Source organism: Xiphophorus maculatus, chromosome 11, assembly GCF_002775205.1.
Source record: "Xiphophorus maculatus strain JP 163 A chromosome 11, X_maculatus-5.0-male, whole genome shotgun sequence".
Lineage (NCBI taxonomy): Eukaryota > Metazoa > Chordata > Actinopteri > Cyprinodontiformes > Poeciliidae > Xiphophorus > Xiphophorus maculatus.
Window position 1 is genome coordinate 27,279,704 of NC_036453.1, and position 22,221 is coordinate 27,301,924.

Consider the following 22,221-nt stretch of genomic DNA (forward strand, 5'->3'; position numbering starts at 1 on the left):
GAGCTAAAGCAGTATAGGTAAGCCAACATAGCATTGGTAAGCTAAAGTAGCATAGGTAAGCTAAAGTAGCATAGCTAAGCCAATGTAGCATAGGTAAGCTAAAGTAGCATAGCTAAGCCAACGTAGCATTGGTAAGCTAAAGCAGCATAGGTAAGCTAAAGTAGCATAGGTAAGCTAACATAGCTTTGGTAAGCTAATGTAGCATGGGTAAGCTCAAGCAGTATAGGTAACCTAAAGTAGCATAGGTAAGCTAAAATAGCATGGGTAAGCTAAAGCAGTATAGGTAAGCTAAAGTAGCATGGGTAACCTAAAGTAGCATGGGTAAGCTCAAGCAGTATAGGTAATCTAAAGTAGCATCGGTAAGCTAAAGTAGCATCGGTAAGCTAAAGTAGCATGAGTAAGTTCAAGCAGTATAGGTAACCTAAAGTAGCATCGGTAAGCTAAGGCAGCATCGGTAAGCTAAAGTAGCATCGGTAAGCTACAGTAGCATTGGTAAGCTACAGTAGCATGGATGCAGACTGACAGTGAAACAACTGGAGGAAAATCACACATCTGCTTAGTGTGATCAAATCAGAATACATTTTAGAATTTTAAACAGAAAATTAACCCAATTCATATCAGTTAAAGTTGTAAAAATTGTCGTCACCCATCATTTGCTTCAGCTTCACCATCTATCTTAGCTTGGGTTTCCCTCAAGTCACCTATACAACTGGCATTGCTGGGCGAAGCATTTTACATCCCAAATAAAGAGGGAGCTCATAGTAGTCTTCATGTTGTGGAGTCATAACAATAGCAACAACATGGCAATTTCAAACCTTGGCTCCGGGATTATGAATTATAAATGAGAGTCTCGTGAAGATGGCTGACTTGCTGATTAAGACCGACACATGGAGCTCCACCCTGTTCCCAAGTGTTCATCAGAGGCAAGAGCACAACACAGCAATCTGCTCCATCAGAGGAAGCTGTGACGAAGCCCGTCCCAGACAGGGAGCTCAGCTGATGCACTGTCAGTCTGTGACCTTGTAGGACTATTCTAAACGGGTCAGAAATACTGAGATGTAGTCTGGTTGACATGGCCTTCTGCTTTGTGTGCTTCAGAGATGCACCTCAGGTTTTGGTTATTACGTTTCCCTCCCAGGTTTTCTCCGGATTAAATGCACTAAACGGTTTATGTAAAAGTGTCCCCAAGCCAGAAGCGATATTCATGTTATTCCTTGCGTCATCGTGACTTCTGCTATCCAATCACCTGTCCCCATGTCTGTCTGTTACATTCTGCATGCTGATTAATGCACTTACACCCCTCAGGATCCAATCTGTCCTCGTTCTGTTCTGCAAAATGAACCTCTAAGTGAAACATATAGGAAAATTTGGTTTTAAACAGAATATGAAGGGGGCTTTTCTAAGGGGAAACACCAAGTGGAATAAAAGTAAGCGAGAGAAAAAGTTCATTTTGTAAAAAATCTATGCATATAACATGGGAAATTAAAAAGAAGAGGTTTGATTTTTACAGGCTTTCTGTCAGCAGTCAAGCTTATTCACTAAGACGGCTTCTGTTGTACAAAATTGAAAAACTTTGATGTCATTTTGAAAAAGGCACTAAAATCTCTACCATGGCTGTGAGCTGTTCCCTCTGTGACGTTTTTTCATATTCTCAGCCTCAAAACACACAAAAAAAGAACAGCCTCACTACAGTAAGGTAGGTTTACTTATTTATTCCGACTAAAAGTGATCGATGTGTGGTACAGTTTTTGTGGGGTTATTAAGCACTTCTCGGTGTGACGTGACTACTAACAATGCTGACGTGTGCTCTTCAGACAGGATGGATGAGACCAGAAAATGATGTAGCACCTTGTGTCGTAATGCCACGGGGTCAAAAGGGCGAGGACGTCGGATCCGGAGGCTGCGGTCGAACATGCGCCAACACTTTTCGAACGAGCTGCTTATCCTTCTGCAGGGTTGAGAGTTTTTCTTTTTTCTTTTGTCACTTTTGTTGGGTTTGCCTCCTGAACCTATCCAACTTCAAATTCTAGGTATATACACAGCAGAGCGACGGTCCAATCCGCCTCTGTCCGCGTGAGCCAAACTACTCGGTCTGGGTCACGTCTAGGGCAAAGCGAACGACGCCGCCGCTCCGCCGAGGCTCGCCTCCCTCCAGCAGTGGCTGTGTTCCTCCTCCAGCAGCACCCTGGGAATGATGATGACTGGGTCGGAGAACCTCGTCTTTAGAATCTCTAGGAGGCAGCACAATTTTTTTTTTTTTAGATACCAGAGACAGAGACAAAAAGAGACAGAGGATAAGGGATTTACCTTGGACAAAAACACAAAGTCGTCGTGTTGAGCTAAGCACCCTGAGACCGCTCATTACCGGGGCCCTCAGAAAGAGAAATAAAGCTAACAATGGGCTCTTTTTAAAAAATAAAAATACAAAGTCAAACAAACATCTCAATTAATTTCTTTAAAAACTGTCAGATACTCAGATTTCAATCTCCTGTTTCATCCAATCGCTTTCCAAGCTGTCGTTCGAGGAATGAGGGTCTCACGGTCGCTAAAAAAATGCAGTGCGACAATGGGATAAAAGAAAAAGAAAATCTCACTTAAAACAAATCAGAAGGAGCGATTAGATCGTTAGCATGCACTTACAATTTCCTCTGAAATGTGTCTTTCCGAGGAGGCGCTGCTTCCCTCATTCCATTCACACTCACCCTCCATCTTATTTCCATGCTCAGCACTTGTTCAAGACAGAGGGCAAGGCCTAGGCCACTACGTAGAAGTGAAACTCAGATTGCAGGTCCAACAGAAAACAGTGGTGGCATGCGTCAGAAAACACATTCGAATGCAAACGAGGGTAAAGTGCAGAAGAAAAATGAAACTTTGACTTTTTGGGCTGAACGGGAGAGAGTTCGTTCATGTGAGCGGAGCACATGAGAGACCCGTCTCATGCATTACCTTGCAAACGTGTTGACACCCCCATTGGCTGTTTGACACTCTGTCATGTTTCAAACTTCACAAACTTCTTGGCTCTTTTTAGAAAATATTTTTTATCGGGGTTCTATGTGCAACACCAAAACTGAAGTTGTGCATAAAGCGGATGGAAAATGATACACGGTTTACACAGATTTTTATTCTAGCGTTCGCTTTCAAGACAGCTCAAGTTCAGTTAGTTTCGATAGAGAGCATCTGCGATTGCCACATCATAAATGATAAAAAAATGTAGCTTTGGACTTTGACTAGGTCAGTTTAAATTGTGAAAATGCTTTAAACCAAGGGTGCTTAAGAAATAAATTAGGACAAAACTTGGCTTTTAAGTTAAAATCTACTTAGAAAACTTTTAGACGAACACATCTTTCCCAACCTTTCTGCTTTCCCTCTGTTGTCATGGTAACCACTACTACTACTAAGTGACCTATGCTCTAAACAGTACACCTCTCTGCACCCAAATCTGCTTTTAGTATAGTGCTATACTAAAACTTGGCTAAATACAGCAAGTGTTTTCAAATGAGGACTGGCCTACATCTTGTTTTTATTGCTGAGAACAGATAAAATATTTCTTCAACTGAGTCCAAAGTCAGCTTGTTTTAAGCTGATGATTTTAGCCCACGTGACAAAACGTTTGGACGTCCCGGTTTTAAGCTAAATCAGTCTATTGTAACTCATGCTGTATGTCGGGGTTGTTGCTGTTGTATATTCTCTGAGGAATGTTCGATTTAAAGATATTAAATATGTTTACTGTAAATTCAGTGTTTATCTGCTGAAGTTACTTTTACATAGTTAATAGCTAATTAAGGGAACATCTGCACTTAGACTGATTTTAAATTAAACTCTTTACTCATGTAGTGACTTCTGAAGTCACTTAGTACCATTGGAGCTTTTTTAGGGGGCATCGGATTTAAAAAAAGCACACCACACTTTTCAGATTGTACGTCAAATAAGTCGAAAGCCATGTCGCATTTCCCACTTCACAGCCATGTGCCACTTAGTTTTGGTTTATCGCAAAGAATCCCAATAAAAAGCGCTGGAGTTTGCGGGTTGTGGGGATAGAATTACTTTCGCAAGGCACTATATGAGAGGGCTGCTTCTTAAAATGGAACAGATTCAATCATGCAGTTTCCAGAAACCATGTAGGCCGGATGCATTACAGGAGCTGGTTCAGGAATGGTAAGAGATGGCTGGACTACACCTCAGGCCTCCTTAAGGGAAGCCGCGGGCGGGATGTGAGACACGGCCTCCATCTCACCCTCCCCTCCCACTCTAGTGTCCATATGGAAGAGAAACACGGAGGGGAGTCGAGCAAAGACAATGTGGTGATTTGGTCTGAATAACAATAATAATAATAGAGAACAAAAAGAAAAAAAAAAATCAGAAAACTGTGCCACTGTAATCGAAAAACAAAAGCAGATCACGACTCCATGAGCAGGTATGAATGAGAATGAGAGGCGTTTTCTGGCTGCGTTTGGCTTTCTTTTGCTTCTGGCGTTGGGTTTACCTGGGATCGGGTAGTGCACAGCCCCACAGGTGTTGCTTTAGGGTCTGCACCCAGCCAATATCTCGGATTGGCTGGCAGAGTTGTATGTAGTGGTACTGTTTAAGCACAACCCTTCAAATGAATCAGAATGTCACTCATTAGCACAGAACAAACTGGACACAGCATCATCTAGTAATAATAGTTAAAAATGACATATAGGAGAGAGGTAAGTCTATCACACATCTGTGTTTTTGGTTGTTTGAAGCACATGACATGTTTATTCTGGAATGAGCGTCTTCTTTTTCCACGCGCATGTTGCTCCATAAACCCGATGAGTTCTTGGAATATATTGGAAAGTGATGCAAGAATAATATATTCTTCAGTCCCCACATCAGAGAAACATGCGCGTGTCGGAAAAGAAGAAGGTTCGGCTCATGCCAGAATGGGGGGGCGACTCTTAGCTAAGCGTAGCGGAGGGGTTAAAGGTGGGGGGATGTGAGAGCTACATTCTCTTCCATGTGGATAGACCTGATACAATGTAGTCTGTCACACAGACAAAGACTGGGACACGCTGACAGACACCTGCAACCAACTAACCTTTAACCATTCCTCTTAACAAAAAGAAGCAAAGAACACACTGCTTTTCTGCCTTTTTTTTTTTTGCATTTATTTAGAATGTTTCATTAAGTAAGACCAAGCAGATAAAACACAAGCACGTCACAGTTTTTTTTTTTTTGTCCAAGACATAGCTTTCTTTAGCATACTTTCTATCCTTATTTTTGTCTAATAAATACATATAGATAGCACCGAGTGTGTGGTGTAATAATTTACATTTACAAGACAAGGTGCCCCCGCCTCCCTGTATCCTCACCCATTCACCCTCCCCAAACACCAATCAAAGGCTGCAAAATGCTAATGAGTCGGGCCCATGTCCCAGATGGGGTTGGTGTTCAGCTTGAATGTGTGCGGTGGTGATGGTTGCTGAGAAGACGGAGCGAGGAGTCACAACTTTCAGTCATTCTGAATGAAGGGGATGTTGAGCTGCAGACAAAGCGGTGGCAGCGTGACACAGAGACCGAGGCTTTACAGCTCTGATGGACCCAAGAACGGGATGCAGTGTTGTATCCTGACCAAGACGACCGGGATTGTTTGAGTTTTTTTACAGTCTGACCTTAGAAGCATCCATCCAATATCAAGACATCTATAATTTATTTTACCAGCTGGCAACAAAATTGCAAGAAGACATAATTTGTGATTGTACCACGAATAAGAACAGGTATAGAAATGATAACTCTGTTAAAATAAAGAAATTACTTTGCTAATTTGAGTGTCAGGCTACAACATGTATCCTAACACCGATAAAGTTTTACACCGATCAGTTCTTTGGACAAATGTTTATGGAAGCCTATTTCTGCCACGAATGAAAAAATACAAGTCCAACAGGAAGTCATAACTATGAGATTTAAAGTCATACTTTCAAGGATAAAAGTCCTAATTATTAGGTAGGAAGTCATAATTTCTATTTCAAAGTCAAAATCGTGAAAATGAAAGTTTTAGTTATAATCTTATAATGAGATAGAAAGTTAATTCTGACTTTGAAGGTCATTTCTACTTTCAGTGAAAAACAAATTTACATCCATATTTATGGGTTTTTATTTTTCCTTTTGTGGCAGAAATAGGCTTCCATAAATGTTCAACCTTCTGTTTTTCTAGATCTTTGATGTGCTGAGACTGATTTTATTTTAAAAATACACTAGAAGAAAATAAAAGAATACCATTATTATGTATTTTTCTAGCCCTCTAGCTGTGGGCAGTCGTTAATTATTTACACCAGGAGAAACGCTGCTGTGTGAAAGAGCAGTTCCCATACATCAGGGTTTTACTATTAGCTAAAAACAAGGTCAAAATGATTGTAGGTTTTACAATTTATTCTGTCTTTAGCAATCGCCACAGAGCGTGAGGCTAGCATAGCTAAAGCTGCATTATATTCTACAGGATGTGGATGGTTGTCTGAAGATTTCTGAAAGGCTGCCATTTCCAAATCCAGCATTTTCCATCAAAAACAGAAGACAGAAGCTCAGGAGGATAAAACAGCTCCAATAAGCCTTCCTGTTATCTGCTGAAACTCTTGATCTTTCAGTCTAGATGACATGTCATAAAATTACTGCTTTCTTTTCAAAACTTGACACATCTCAGTTCTTCCCTAATGTCATTTTTAACACACCAGTGTAACTGGAAATAGCCAGCCTAGTTTTTTTTTTTACTCAGTAACAGAGTTACCAAACCAAACATTGTTGTTGTCTATGTGACCTGCTAGCATTTAGCATAGTGTGCTTATTAAACAGAAGTAGATTGGACCTGTCACTGTTAAACACTATCTGATTGCGCTCACCAGCATCTCTAATGCTAACTTTAAGTCCAGCTGCTGAACAATTTTTTTTTAAATAACGCATTTTAACATTAGCAAAATTAGTAGCAGTTTTGATTAGCACTGGGACTTTAACCTGTTACTTTAGTTAGTTAACGGTATTGATTTCAATGCATTAAATACTTTTAACGCCAATAATCAAATTTTACGTACAAGAATTCTGCCAAGTACCTTTGGATTCATGGGTTTCTGGCATGCCAGTAAATCTGACGCACAAGCAATAAATTAAAAACAATAAATATCTTTGTTGTTGACCTCTATTTATTCAGAAAATATATATTTTTAAATTATTTAATTAACAATGTTGCTTGCTTTCTTGATATTTAGGTTTTGATTAAAAAGGGGATAATTGCGGTTAATTAATTACAGACCCTGCAATTAACTCAATTAGAAACTTTAATCGAGTCCCACCATTAGTTTCACAGAGTCACACCAGAATAAATGGTTTGGAAAATAAATCTGACTTTCTTCACTGACTATTATGAACAGAGCTGTAAGGACAAAGTTTAAAAAAATGCTGAGGTGTAGAAAGTCCAAGTATATGTCTGTTTTGTTTTTTTTTACTAGCAGTGTTTGTTTTCATAGTTAGCATTTAAAACCAACAAAACAACAACTTTCTATCCCTAATATCTGAAGTAGATTGAACATTGACATCTCTGTCACTGTGTACCTGTGTATGAATAATTTAAAAGCTGAATTATGATCTGTTTCTTGTCGTCCCAAGCCAGTGAAATAACATCAGTGCATAACAAAAAAGGCCGAATTGGGAGGTGTGTGTCTCTGCATTAACACAGTCACATAACTGTGGCCTCTCAGACGGAGGAGCCTTGCTAATAAAGGGAGTGTCGGAGGTGATTCCACTGAGTTATGAGCAGTCAGGCTGAAAGCTGCGAGCGTTGTGTGACAGACACACAGGAAACAAACATGAACAGTTCCCAGTTCCTCTGAGTGCCTCCCTCCCTAACCCTTATTATGAGAAATGATAGTACTGTGGTTTAAAAGGGTTATGTCTGCATTACAGCATTATGTAATTCATAGGGAATCCTCCTCTGTTCTCTGACAGACTGGGCCTTAATGCATAATCGGTTTAATGTAACCTAAACGTTGCTTTCAGAACAAACTGGGTGTCCCAAAGTACTGCGGTATGAATGAGGCTTACATGAAAGGAGCAGATGATGAATGGGAGAACAGAATCTGCAGATGAATTAAAGACATTTTCTATCAGAAAATGACATTTAAAATTTTTTTTTTATCAGAGTTCACATTTACCAAAGCAGAGATGGTGATTTTGCCAAACACGCTTTTAGAGACAGTGATAGAAAGGCAAACAGAGCGAGTACAGAACAAGCTGTGGATCACACGCACACATCATGAATAACCAAGCTGGACATTTATCAAAGATTTTCCAGTTTGCATCTTCATAAAAAAAAAGAGAGAAAAAAAGATTTTTCAAAAGAGCCAATACGAGTCATTTTTTCTTCAAGCCCTCCTCCCTCAAAAAAACAAAAAGAAAAAAAAAAAGATAAATCCTTGATAAACTCTACAAAGCAATCTGCTCAGCTGATCAAAGCCAACCCTTCAGACGTGCTTGTAAATGGGCCCATGCAACAAAAGTCATCCATTGGTTGGCCGGGCAGCCAAGTAGCCATGGCAACCTGGAGATGGAGGCGAGTGGAGTGGGGGGAGGTGGGTGGCATCAAATGGCGGAGACAGGAAAGAGGATGCTTCCGCCCACTCGTTACTATAGCGATCTAGTACAGAGTGAGACAGGAAGAGCAATGACATGTCATGTTCACACCCTGACATGTTACTGGAGTAGAAATGTAGCCAGGAGGTAGTGAGAGGACAGAGAAGAAGAAGAAGAAGAAGAAGAAGAAGAAGAAGAAGAAGAAGAAGAAGAAGAAGAAGAAGAAGAAGAAGAAGAAGAAGAAGAAGAAGAAGAAGAAGAAGAAGAAGAAGAAGAAGAAGAAGAAGAAGAATAAGAAGAAAGCAGCTAGAGAAGGACGAAAACAAAGATAAAAACTTGGAACCAATTTTGCAGCCTCTGGGTTTGTGTCCCACAAAAAGAAAGAAAAGAAAAAGGAGAAGTAGTGCTAAATGGTTTTTACTCTTTTGCCTCAGCCAGTTTGTTGTTGATCTCTTTACTTTTCTCCTTGTCCCCGACCGCCGGCCGGTTCTCGGGCTGGTTCTCCGAGGTCGTCTTCTTGGAGCCCTTCAGCGCGGCGCTCTGCTTATCTTTGGCTTTCCTCACCGGTTTACCCTGGCCTGCTGCTGCGGCTCCAGACTTTTTAGGTTTAGAGCGTGGGACACTATACCTGTCAACCTAAGGATGTCAGACAGCAAACAGGTGATTCCTGAGCTGAAATAGGCCCCATGTTTGATTATTATTATTATAAACGTTTCAACACAACACAAGTCTACACAGCGCCCTACAAATGCATGTGTAGCTTTCGAATTGTTTCGTCACGTTCCAACCACAAATGTCATTTTATTGGGCTTTTATGTTGTAGAGTAGTAGCATATGCACGCCACACTTTTCAGATTTTTGTTTGTAATAAAAAATATGCTGATAGCCACATGTTTTCTATTTGATTATGTCGCTCTTTCAGAAAATTCCAACAAGATAAACTGAAGTTTGTGGTTGCAATGTAGCAAGATGTGTGAGCCCAAATGAATTTGTCCCCATAACAAACTTTGCTGGATGATAAATTGTCCTAGTAACAACTGCGATTAACAATCATATTGTTGTTTTGAGACTATTTTCAAGTAATTTATTGATAATGGCATAATGATGAAATTCTGCTCTCTCAGAGACCAATAAACTTGAATTTTGTAGCAAACCGAAATATCCAAAAGAAATTAAACATGATAATCAAAAGGAATAAATAAAATGGAAATAAAAAGCACACTCAACTGAAACCATAAATAAAACGGATTATGATGTCTGTAAAACAAATTGCCCTTCAAAAACTATCAATCATCAGAGTGGAAATGATCAAACTCATTTTAATGCATCATGTAATTCATTAATTTCCTTTAGCGACAAACTTAGAACTGTGAAAAAATATGAATGCTTTGGAAAACACTGCATAGTAGAGAAGTTTTTGTCTCCAGCTCTGATGTAAGTCAGTTCCTTATTTGCACAGATCCACAAGGAAATGAGCGAAACGTGAAGGTGAGATAGACAAGGGTTTCACTGGAAATCACTCTTGCTGATTCAGAACTACACTACGTAGTCAGGTGAGTTTGTTCTTACCTGTTTGCTGGGGTCGATGTAAGGCTCACTGTACAAACTGCGTATCCTCCTCCTCTCCTGGGCCTTGTTGTCAGTGGGCTGCAGTGGAGCTAGTGCCTTAAAGTTGGCGCTGTAGCTGGTCTCTAAGCTCGTCTTTTCATCTGGAGGCAGGTACTGAGACTTTGCCCGAATCATCTTTACTGGCTTCACGTCTTTGTACGCCTTGAACTCGGTTCTGTTGGGAGAAAACAACAAAAAGGTATCATGAAACCAAATCAAGGATTTGTTTGGTCTTAGAGCCATTGTAGGCAGATAAAATGAGTCAATTTCTGCCACAAAGTTCAGACTTTTTTTTAATTAAAAACATGTTTTTTCTAGACAATTTCTGAGGTTAATCTCAAAATTTCTGAGTTTTTTTCTAGCAAATTTTCAACCTTTGTAGCTCCTAAATTTTCTTTTTTTTTTCATAAAAATTTGCTCCTTTTTTTTCTTTTCTATGTGCAATGGCCCTAATACACAGTCATAGTAACCTACTATGTGCTTTCTGAGGTGTATGTGGACAGGCACCTCCTGCCCCTCGTTATTGACAATGTTATTTACACAAACAACTATTAGATACAGAAAATGCCAAGTATATATTTTTTTTTTTTACCAATGTTTTTGGCATACACTCTAGCACAGTGCGTATACTGCATTCCCACTTTTTGCTTCACTGCTAATAAATCCCTTTCAGAACAAAACTCTTAGGTGTGGAAGCTGCTACAGAGGAAGGAAAACTATTCTGTCAGTGAGGAATTAAAAAGCAAAAATCAGAGGAAGAACAAAACTTTTAAAACTGAAACTTTTTGTTACAGAAGTGACCTCTAATCCAGAAAGCTAACTCAATTGTTGAGCGTGTTTTTTATTATAATACTCTAAGAGATCAAACTGTTCATTTAAGGCGTAAAAAAACGAGTTGTTAATGTGTATTTTTTGCCACAGCAGAATGGGGTAAACAGGAAGTAAACAAAGAAAATAGAGTCTTAAAAGTAGAAGGAAAAAAACCCCAACGCAGCCCATCTACCATGACCTTTTCATTTCATTACTCTAAAAATAAAGTCAGCTCATAATGTATGGTCTCTCACTGCTTTATAAAGCTTTCCATCTGCAGCACACAGGCTGCTAACAGTAACAATACCTTGGCTGCTGAGTGCAGAAATAACGCTGCAGAACAGAAGTGAGAATCCTGCATTATATAACAGGACTGAAGTGCATCTCTGAGGCTGCAATGGGCCAAGACGCCTCGATGCAGAGAAATGTTATACAACTGCCATCACCGCCAGGAGTACAGCACGACCACATGACACCAGTGTGTGCATGTGTTAGTGAAAGAGGGGCAGATTGTGAGAACAGACAGGGTTCACAGTGTGAAACACCGGTCTGCGCTGTAACATCACTTCTATTCATCAACATATGACTGCGTAACAATACAGCCTGTGTCTCTCAGATCAGGAGGTTCTTGGTACTAAGATTAAAAACTTTGCGTTCAGCGTCACTGGGCTGCAACTTTCTGCTAAACAGCAGCAGTTTTGTCTTCATTGATAATGTTTTGAAAAATATTGATTTGAAGGGCAGTTAATCAGTTGGCTGATTTTCCTCTTGATCATCCCTGATTGAAATTCAAAAATAGGATATTTTCCCGACCAGTGAACGCATCATAGCTAAGCGCTACCAGGCCCCACCTAAAAACAACACACTTCAACATGGACTACAGTTACGGAGTGAATGAGACGCAAAGTTATGCTAATTTCAGAAACAGAAGCATGTTTTAAAATATGTCAAAAGAAGCACAGAGCTGCAAGAAGCTGTTTAGTGGTGCACTGAAAAATAACAAATGTAAGTTAATTTGTTACAAGTAACTAAATTAAGCAATTAAATATATTAAGTTTATTAATTTGTCATGCTGAACAAGCATAAATACATTTGATTACCTGAAGCAAATTAACTCAGGGATATATTGTGCATCCCTAAAGATAATTATTTGTCCTTAAAGGTTAGAAAGAAATACTATGAAAGCTGTTCTGATATCTCCTTATATTATTGCCCTTAAACAATATTTGGCTAAAATTGCAGCCGGCAGGTCAACGTTGTATAAAACCCAGTATTCAATCAGCGCATTATTAATACAAATATGTTCCACTTATGCGTGAATTAGAACTATTGAAGCTAAAAAAAATAAAAAAATAAACAGTGTTTTAAACGTCCGTCCTCCAGTGACAGAGTCCTGCAACTTTTAGCTGTGTCCTAATCTGCTGCAGCTGATCAAATGGTTTAAATGACCTCCTGAGCCTTCACTCCGGTTCTACAGGGTTCTGCTGGTAACCCAATTCTTTTGATTCTGATGTGCTGAAGCAGGCAAACATTTAAAATGTAAAATAAAATAAAAACATACCAATCTCTGAATGTTTAATGTACTGTGACTTCCTGGTATCAACTGCCTTTATTTAACTGAGGGAAAAGTCAAATTTCTGAAATAAAATGAATGCAATTTTAGAGAAAAATCAAAGAATATGGATTTTATCTGAAACAAGTCATACACTGGAAGTGATTAATAAATAATCATAAAACTACAGGGAATATTTCCATTTTAGTTCAACTCTTATTTCCACATTCTTACTATGGAGGTTTCCACAGCCAGTCTGTGTAATCTTCCTCCCTGATATTCTGTGTGGCTAAACCTGTTTTGGAGGGCTGACCCTGCTGACCTTCTGTCATAGAGAATGGATGCTCAGAGAAAGACCTCATCTGTCCAACCGAACAGTGGCACTCATGGAGGGACAGCTGGGTCAGGGTAATGTCCAGTCCTGAGCTCATGGGGTACAAAGTCGCCTACACACATCTTAAACCACAGAACCGGTCTAAAAGTAAAAGTAGAATGTGATTATGAGGAGGATATAGAGAACTAACTTGGGTTTGAGTAAGAACTTATCGATCTGCGTAAAGGTGTATGATTGTGTGTGTTCAGTATGACCAGAAAAGTGCTATATAAATTCTATCATTTCCCCATTTTGACGCTGTTCTAGAGAAATGGATTGGGAAGATAATTAGAATTTTTGTGGAGACATGAATTAACCCTCATGCATTTTAAACTTGGCAATACATTACAGCAAGAATTAGATGGTGCAAGAAGGTACAACCCTTTGGCATGGGATATTTTAGATTACTTGAGCCAACATGAGACATTCTCTGGCGGTCACCTGTATCTAAATGAGGTATCTTGGTGTATATATATATATCTATAAGAGCTTGGATTTGTTGCCCTGATTGAATGTTGCTTATGTGGATGGGGCAGAAGCATAAAATTGTCTGAACTTTTCAGATTATAATCAGGCTACCAAGTCAGCCTGGGCAGAGGCAGAATCCTGATTACTTTTGAGTTCACATGCACTGCTCTCCATTAAAATAAGTTTCATATCTGATTTGCACCAAATTATCCACTTCAACATTTTACAACTCTGAACTGCAACCACTTCATTTCTCTACTTTGCACTGGTTTTCAAAAATCAAAAAATTGTAATGGATCTTTCTTATTTTAGTAATGAATTATTCTGATGATTAATTGGATTAAAAAATGGTACTTTCTGCTGATTTTTAATTTAACCATTTCAGCTTACGTTATACAAAACTGAAAGTACATTAAAAAAATTTAGTTGTTAACAATTAATCAATTACTGAATTAGTTGACAATTATTTCCATATTCGATTCATCGCGATTAATCAGATTAATCATCTCAGCCCAAATTAATACCCTTTTGATTTTACCAGCTGAACATGAGTTGAACTGCTCTAAGTGTTTTAAAACAGCTGTTAGGCCAAATGTTTAAGAGAAAATGGCAAAGACAAAAAATTGGGAAATTATAGTGTCCCTTAATTCAGTGATTCCCAAAGATTTTTTTCTGGGCCCCCCTATGGATTACAATAACTCCCCCACCCTCCAAAAAAGAAAAAAAAAATCAACTTGGCACACACATCGTTCAACCAGAACGATGCGTTCTGGGTTAGGGTTGGGAACCACTGCCTTAAATTAAGATTTGAATCTCGTATCATTTTGTTCTCATGGGTTGGATGCATTTTGAAACCCACAGCTGAACATGCGTTGGTGCTGCTCTGCATGGGTCAACTTCATTTCTTTCCATTTTGTCCTACCTTTTAACAAATCAACTGAAAGGTTTGTTTTAGTCCAGTGGTGTCTCATCTGACAAACAACACAGAAACTAAAGATGCCTTAAATAAGGTTAAAAAAAATATGAAGGTTTAGAACCTGTATTGTTATTAAACCTGCATGATTGTGACATTGTATTAATACGTAAAAAAATATGGGAAATAAATATTTCAAGAAGCTTTAGTCCACGTTTGCTCCACTAATGGCATCTAAAAGCATCTTTGTTGTTGAATTTTTGTGTTACGGTGCAACCTGTTGGTACAGAGTCTGCACAGTGGGGCAGTACTGTTGTCTTTCAGCAAGAAGGTCCTGGGTTCAAATCTCAGCTTGGTGAGTGGGGGGATTTCTGCATGGAGTGTTCATTCATGGTGTTCCCCAGGGCTTGGTTATTGGAGTACTTTTCTTCATCTTTTACATGCTACCTTAAGTGTCGTCATGGGAAATCACTGTTTGTCTGAAAACACAACTTTATCTATCTGTAAAATCAATGAAAGTAAGTAATCTAGGAACAACACTCGTGCCTAATGGAGGTGAAGCTAAAGTAATCAATAACCTCACTGTATTATGCCATAATGACCTTGGTAACATGGTGCTTCTGAATATAACCACTGTCTGAAATCTCAGAGTTAGATTTGGCAAAAGCCTGTGCCGTAATGTATAGTTAACAACTGTGCTGAGCAGCAATTTTTTATTTTTTTTTTACCAGTTATTTGTTATTTCTTACATTGTGTGTGAATTGTGAGACAGTTTTTTTGTTTTTTTTTGTTTTAAGCATATGCACTGACTGATGGAACTTTTTAAATTTTGTTGTTCTTGTGACAATGACAATAAAGATCTATCTATCAATCTAATATTACACATGCACAATACGGCTAAAATAAGAAGCATCTGGTCTCAGAATAGTGCAGAAAAATTTGTGCATGCTGTTGTAAGCTTGAAAAAACAAATTATTTCCCTGTGAAATCCTTCAGACAGAACTTTCATAGGGTGCAAAATTGCCACAGAAGTTGTAGTTGAAAACTCCTGCATGTCTATTACCGTGTTACTGTACTTTGAAATCTCTTTTAAAAAATAAAAACAGTTCTTCCATACATTTCTGGCTTGTCCTCTGGTTATTAGCTCTGTTATTTCTCTATTATTTATATCTTTTAGCGGCTTGATATGCATGCTTATATGCAGTTTAATGTTTTTACTGTCATAATTGTGAGGTGTTTGAGTTTGCATTTAATTATGCCCCTGTTATTTACTTCATCTTAGATCTAGCCTTTATATTTCATCCCTTCTTGTTTAGTTTTGCTTGGATTCTTTGTGCATTTGAGTTTTGACTACAGTTCAGCCTTTCACCTCTTCTCATGACAATTTGTCTGACAGTTGCAGCTTCTTTTACAAGCTCTATAATCTGTGCACTGATACTGCGAAGACAAATTTTCCTCTTGGTGATTCTCTGTAATTCCACACCGGCACTAGTGAGAGATAAAGCACCAGCCGGCCTCAGTCTAAGTCATCCAGGCAATCGATTTCCCTGTGCACAGAACCCCAGCTTTCATTCTCAGCAGCCATTCTTGTTGTGTCAGCTGGTGCAGCTTCTGGCTTCTGCTCAGCAGCTCCCTCCTTTCTCTCTGTGCCACCTAAAAACCTCTAGAACTGCTTAAGGTTTTGCAACTTCTACAGTTAAAAGGTAACATTTCATGAATCACAATTACTGAAACACTACAGGCAGGATTGAGATGGTTTCTGTTTGAATTGACATCAGGGTTAAAGAGTTTCAGCATCAGATTTAATCGGAATACGTTTCGCTGTCAAATCTGTGTGAGCAGATATGACAAATCCAGATTAGAGCAGTTACATAAGACAAGCAGCTTTTCCAGAGAATGTTCTGAACCAAGACAACAACAGAACACAAGTGGGTTTTATTTTGAGGAACAGAATCAATTGTCTTTCAAAGCTTTTGCCTCCCGCCAAAATGTGGCAGAGTGTGAGATTGTTCCGCTCACAGTCTATCGACACTCAGAACAGTTTAGACCTGAAAACGGATCAATGTAAATGCAGCTACACCTAATAGCGCTCTTTAGTAAATGTGACATATTTGGTGGTCATTGGGAGTTTATCTGACATCCTTTGTGAGGTTTTATGGTTTTATAAAACAAAAAAAGAAAGAAAACTAAACCAGGAAGCTCCTGAGATTTTACTGCTCAGAGAAATGTGTCAAACAATAATTAGTGACACAAATTATAAAATATATCAGTAACTGAACCCATTGAACCTGAAAGACTCATGTGTTTTTTTGTGCATTTCTTTCCTCAATACTTGTTTCCTCGCTCTACATTTTAAATGCTTTTTATGAAATTGACATAAAAAAGCATGCGAGGCTGACAGGACGAAGAATAGCTTTTGTCTTGAAACAGAGTGGGTAGCAGAACAAAAACAAGAACAAAGGCGCCAACAGCAGCTTTCGCCTCATTTATTGTTACACAAAAATGACATTTAAAGCATAATGGTCAGAGAAAATATGCTGGTGAATGCTGTAGTTAGCAAAAACAGAAATGCCTTTAACAGTTTTCCCAGGTACAAGAAGGAGCCTTTGTGTTTTAGAGAACTGTGTGTTCTCAAAGAGAATCTAATGAAAGTCAGGAAATAGCCAGGAGTTAACGAGAGTCATGCAAGGAAGACAAGTGGGTTTTTATCTGCTAGTTGTCATAAAGTACTTTGACACTGGTATCAAGTACTTGTAGAGATGAACCAATCACATTTCTAACCTGCTCAAACCAGTTTATGCAAATTCAGATTTTTTTTTGGACAATCACTGTTTTTTTCTGAATACATTAAAACGAAAAATTAAAGCAATTACTTCTCAGCCCAAATTTGTGCTGCTTTTACCTGCATCGCTGAAAAACTAAAACAACTCCTACAGAGATATCAGTACAATGTATTCAATGTCTCATTTACTCCTATGCAAATTTCAATACATCTTTTTTGGTTTTGAACACTTAAAACATGGAAAACTGTGCTGTATTACCAGATACTCCAATTTTTTGGACAAGATCTTTTCAAAATAAATAACAGTTCTGTCCGGAAAAATCTGAGGGAAATAAATCTTTTCTGTTAACCCTTAGTTTGCAAGATCATTCATTTTTATTCATACTATCTTCAACAATCATTACTTGTTTGTAACAGTTATGTTGCATTTGAGAGAGCAGTAGGCATTACACAGCTCTGCAGCCATAGAGGATTTCACTGTTATTTCACAATAAAATGACTTAAGACCCAACGTGTGAACGTTGCCTAATAATCAATTTAGATTTATTTTTTTTTACTGAAATCCTCTTTTAAAAAAACAACAACATGGTTATTAATACTACTAATTAAATGCAATGGCAATTAAATGCAATGGCAGTCACAAACCGTTTACACGGTTGTAACTCGCATGCACAGAAGAAGAACGTCGACGTCACACAGCAGCACACTGATTATGGAGGTAAAAATGGATGGATCGATTTTAAAGGTTCTAAGCAATGGGAGCCAACACTATTGTCACAAGATCATTACAAAACAAAGGAACCTAAACAAAAACTAAAAATAACAACTTAAGAGCTGGCAATGCTGACTTGTTTATGTCCTGATTTACCACTTATGGCTTCTTCTGGCCCAGGATTATTACGCCGGATGCTCGTCAGTGAAGTAAAAGTCTTGCCTTGACCTCCAGCAGCTTTCAGAAGCCACCTTCTGGTTGATGTTAACCACTGAGACTGCTTTGCAAGAACACAATTCAATTCAATTCAAAAATACTTTATTAATCCCAAAGGAAAATTTAATTAAACAACCTGACTGAATTACTTTTTAGAGATACATAGTTCTCTCATTAAGGCAAGTAGAAAATTAATATCATTGCACGTTAATCCAAAGTTCAAACCCCCTAACAATAAATGACCGATGTTATCTACAGCGTGACTGAAAAATGTAGCCAAGCCTCCAAGATCACAAGAAATCCACGTGGTCCACACAGGAGTAACCTTACGAAGATACAATTAGGTGGAAACTTTTGGCAATAAAACGTAGAAAACATGACAGGCTAAAGTATAAAACAGAGAGAAAAAGGCATATCTGCTACTTTTTAAAAATCAATTTAACATTCTATTGCTTCTGACAAAAATGGAAGTAATGCAATATGTTTTGAGCTGCAAAATGCTACTTTATGATTTCAGCCATTTGCTCATGAACTATAGTTTTGTTTCTATACTCTGTGACTTCCTTACTGTCTTTGCAGGCAGATGAAAACAGAGTCGACTTGGCTTCTGCAGCCCTTCTTATTACCCAGTGCTGATGGAGAGAGCCTGCTTTGCTCCCTGCTGACTGCTAACCAACACAGGCACCAAACAGCCGGAGGACTCTGCTGATGCACTAGCACAGTGCCTGTTGCCTACGCCAACCGAGTCACACGTCCCACCAAAGACTACTCAGTTGCAGCACTGAGCCAAATTTTCTGCTTATACATACCACTGGTTATTTTTATAGCTAGACAAAGCATGGAAAACTGCCAAAGAAAACAACTCAATTGAGCATCATGCAGTGGCTCAGGCTTAAATAAACATAATCCAGTCTTTTCAAATGCAGCGAGGAGATGCAGCACACAGCAATGACATGCGTGACTTGATGTTCATCCTTCCACCCGTCCCCATGATTCTCTGGAACGTTGCATAATAGAAAAGCGATTAGCCTCATGGACCTAAATATTAGCAGCATCCTGCAGCTGGTCTCATTCGGCCTAATGGCATTCAGTGGTGAAAACTGAAGCTGATTGTCATTTAATGCGCTCACACACACAAACACACACAGCGTGAAAGGACAAGTTTGTGCAGCGATTGCCAGATTTATGAGTTCACAGTGATCCTGCACAGAGAAATTCTGCAACAATGTCTTCCTTAAAAAAATCCACTCAGTTTATCAAAGAACGCAGCGTATGTTCAATTTGTGCACTCAGATTTCAGTTAATGGGCCAAAACAAGATGTGTAGTAAAGATTATTGAACATCTCAAACATTTATAGTTAAGTTATATGATGGACTGTTTCATCTGGATTTTGTTTGAGTCCTACAGCTGGTAGAACATGTCAACTTCCCTTCATAATTGTTTATTCTGTTCTTATTCAAGTTTTCCCCATTTTTGGCTTAGAAATACTTTCATTAATAATATTATTATTATTATTAAATCAAATATTGGCTAGGAGAAAATGTAGCCTATGCATATATACAGATGAAATCAGATGTTTATATGTACCGAATAAAAATACCTTTTTTTGTCACTGTCTGAAGTTAAATCAGAGAAAACTTTTCCTGATTAAGGTCAGTTAGAATAACAATGATTATTTCTGTTTTCCAAATCCAACCATACTGACAGGAAGAATAGGTCAGAATTATTATTATTTTTTATTAAATCGGCAGTATATCATAAAATACTGGAAAACACAGTATTATATGTTTTCCGTAATGCTGTGACACTTAGTTACAATCCACTTTGCAATTTTCAGTTCTTATAAAATGTTGTATATATCAAATGTGACTTAAAATAAATTTGTGTTTGGTTGTGCAGTATAAACCTGTGAATGTATTTTAAGGCCACATCTGAAACACACTGCTGTCTTAATTGACATAATGGGAAAGTCAGAGGAAATCAGCCAACATGTCAGGAAGTGAACTGTGGAGTCTGGCTCGTCCTTGGAAACGCCTATAAAACTAATTCCTGACATATTATTTCTCTCATTTTTGTACTATTTATCAAACAGAAAGTATTCAGGTAATTCTAACTGACCTAAAACAGGAGAAGTTTGGTCTCATTTTCAGATAGAAACTCATTTTTAATTCAGTGTATGTAAACTTATGTTTTGCCAAAATGGCATAATTCTCACAATTCAACCATGAACATCTGTGAAGGTACTAAGCAAAAGATTCACCTGCATTGGATTAAAGTTGACGATAACATCGGAAATATTAGTAGTGCAATAAATTCACTTTTAGTCAAACTACCTGACAACAAATAGGCTACAGTTAATTATAAACTACATAGCATTTTTTATGACCTCCTTATCCCTGTATGCACCTGACGGCCGGTCTCATCCACTTTGATCAACACACACAAACAAACGGGGAGTAATAACTTACTTATAGGAGGTGCCAGCTGAAATCTCCTCCTTGATCTGTCGGTTCAGGGCATCCACCGCCGCCCTCCCCCTGCCTTCTGCCTCCACCTTCAGGACCACCTTTTTCGGCCCCTCCTGCTTACTGGACCGCTTTTTCCTCTCCTGCCCCTGCAGCAGGTCTTTTTCCTGCACCTTGTCGGCAATGGCGCCTTTTTCCACGCCGCATTCCGCATCCAGCGCTACGTGCTTTTTCACGTGCCTGGGTCGGTGGTGGTCGCCGACGCTCGGTGGGGGTTTGGGTATCCAGGGGTGGTCGTACCTCTTCGGGATGGGCCAGGGCTTGAAGTCCTTCTGGTACTGGGTCTCGGTGTTAAACGGTGTCTCCGGCTCGTGGTACTCGCTCCTGGGTTTACAGCTGGGCTCGGGCCGCACTTTCCAGTGTTTGAAGTCCTCGCGCATCACCGAGCTGCACACGCGCTCCTCCGAGACGCACCTGCGCGGCCCGCGCGACGCTTTCGCCAAGCGGGTTTCCGCACGCGACGGCTGCGTTTCTATGGCGACCCGGGCCTGGGGAGGATGGAGCGACGGCTGCAGCTGGATGTGCTGCATTTCCGACACGTCCGTGTACTTGGTGAAGACCAAAGGCACCGCAATGTCAGCCTTGTCCAGCTGGTTCCAGAACCGGGCCATGCAGCACGCCCGGCTGATGCAGGGCCACGCCATGCTGTGGGATTTAGAGTTCCACTAAAAAGAAAAACAGACAAATAGCTCTACTTCCAATCAGGCTGACACGACAGAAAAATACGGTTTCGCTCTCCGATACAGTGATGTGAGAAAATCAAGATGTCCGAAAATCAAGGCTCCGACGCTTTTGACGTTAAGACTGCATATGTATCCTATTTAATCTGAAGAATGCTGAAGATTAAAAAAATGATATCACAAACTGAACCGTGAGAACCGTCCGCTGCTCCTTCTGTGTCCCTTCTGGTCGCCCTGCTACATCAGGGCACTGCAAGGAATAACGGCCCCGCCCGCCTGCTCAGCATCCCGGAGACACTGACGGAACCGAAGCGGAAAATACAAGTCAAGCTGGAGAGTTTCACTTCCTGTTTAGCGCCAGTATTAAAGCTATGATGACCTTCCTGTTACAGTAGAGAATACAGTCGCTATTATTTAATAGAAACGAAAATAGCGTAAGAAATTACATTTGAAACAAATAAGAAACTTTTCTACTAGAAACGCGGTTGCTACAAATGTTCAATTTTGAAATACAGCAGAACCCTTGACGCAAACTTTAGTACGATATAGTATAGATAGATAGTGGACATAAATATTTGACATAAAAAGGTACGAATTGAATATATTCAATTTGTACCTTTTATTCGTATATACTGTATGTCCACAATCTATCTATACTATATCGTACTAAAGGGTATATCTCTCTCTCTCTCTCTCTATATATATATATATATATATACACGAATTGACTACATATATACTGTATATACTTATGTGTATATATATATACACACGTAAGTATATGTAAGTGTACATATATACACTTACAGTATGTATGTATACGTGTGTGTGTCACAATGATACATTACTTTATGATGGTCTATCACATACCCTCCTGGGTAACACTTTATTTGACAGAGTGTGCAGAAGACTGACATGACACCATCATAAACATGACATAACATTTGTTATGAGCATGAAGGAGTCTATGAATGTCTGTAACTGTTGTCATGACATGTCATTCA

The 22,221-nt window shown here is 39.1% G+C and overlaps 1 protein-coding gene across 8 annotated transcripts; it reads right to left on the reverse strand.

Moving 5' to 3' along the window:
- Nucleotides 1-1,697: 1,697 nt before the first annotated feature.
- On the reverse strand, nucleotides 1,698-21,565 carry map6 (microtubule associated protein 6). 8 transcript variants are annotated; one of them, XM_023342618.1, is made up of 5 exons: nucleotides 20,481-21,565; nucleotides 10,147-10,360; nucleotides 8,999-9,213; nucleotides 4,484-4,594; nucleotides 1,698-2,231 (listed from the first exon to the last, which is right to left on the reverse strand). In XM_023342618.1, the coding sequence occupies exons 1-5, from the start codon at nucleotides 21,179-21,181 to the stop codon at nucleotides 2,084-2,086; spliced, it is 1,389 nt and encodes a 462-aa protein (XP_023198386.1). In that variant the 5' UTR covers nucleotides 21,182-21,565; the 3' UTR covers nucleotides 1,698-2,083. The 8 variants fall into 8 exon arrangements, 7 of the variants coding, with proteins under 7 accessions (XP_023198386.1, XP_023198389.1, XP_023198387.1 ...); XR_002753496.1 differs by having other exon boundaries at nucleotides 2,145-2,231; nucleotides 2,308-4,594; nucleotides 20,481-21,563; XM_023342623.1 differs by having other exon boundaries at nucleotides 2,148-2,231; nucleotides 9,036-9,213; nucleotides 20,481-21,562.
- Between the last annotated feature and the right edge of the window lie 656 nt (nucleotides 21,566-22,221).

Excerpts from the sequence above, each read along its gene's own strand:
- map6 (XM_023342618.1), bottom strand. The coding sequence starts at position 21,181 with ATGGCGTGGCCCTGCATCAGCCGGGCGTGCTGCATGGCCCGGTTCTGG. Across the intron at positions 9,214-10,146 it reads ACATCGACCCCAGCAAACAG|GTTGACAGGTATAGTGTCCC; the intron begins GTAAGAACAAAC and ends TGACATCCTTAG. Across the intron at positions 2,232-4,483 it reads TGTGCACTACCCGATCCCAG|AGATTCTAAAGACGAGGTTC; the intron begins GTAAACCCAACG and ends GCTGCCTCCTAG.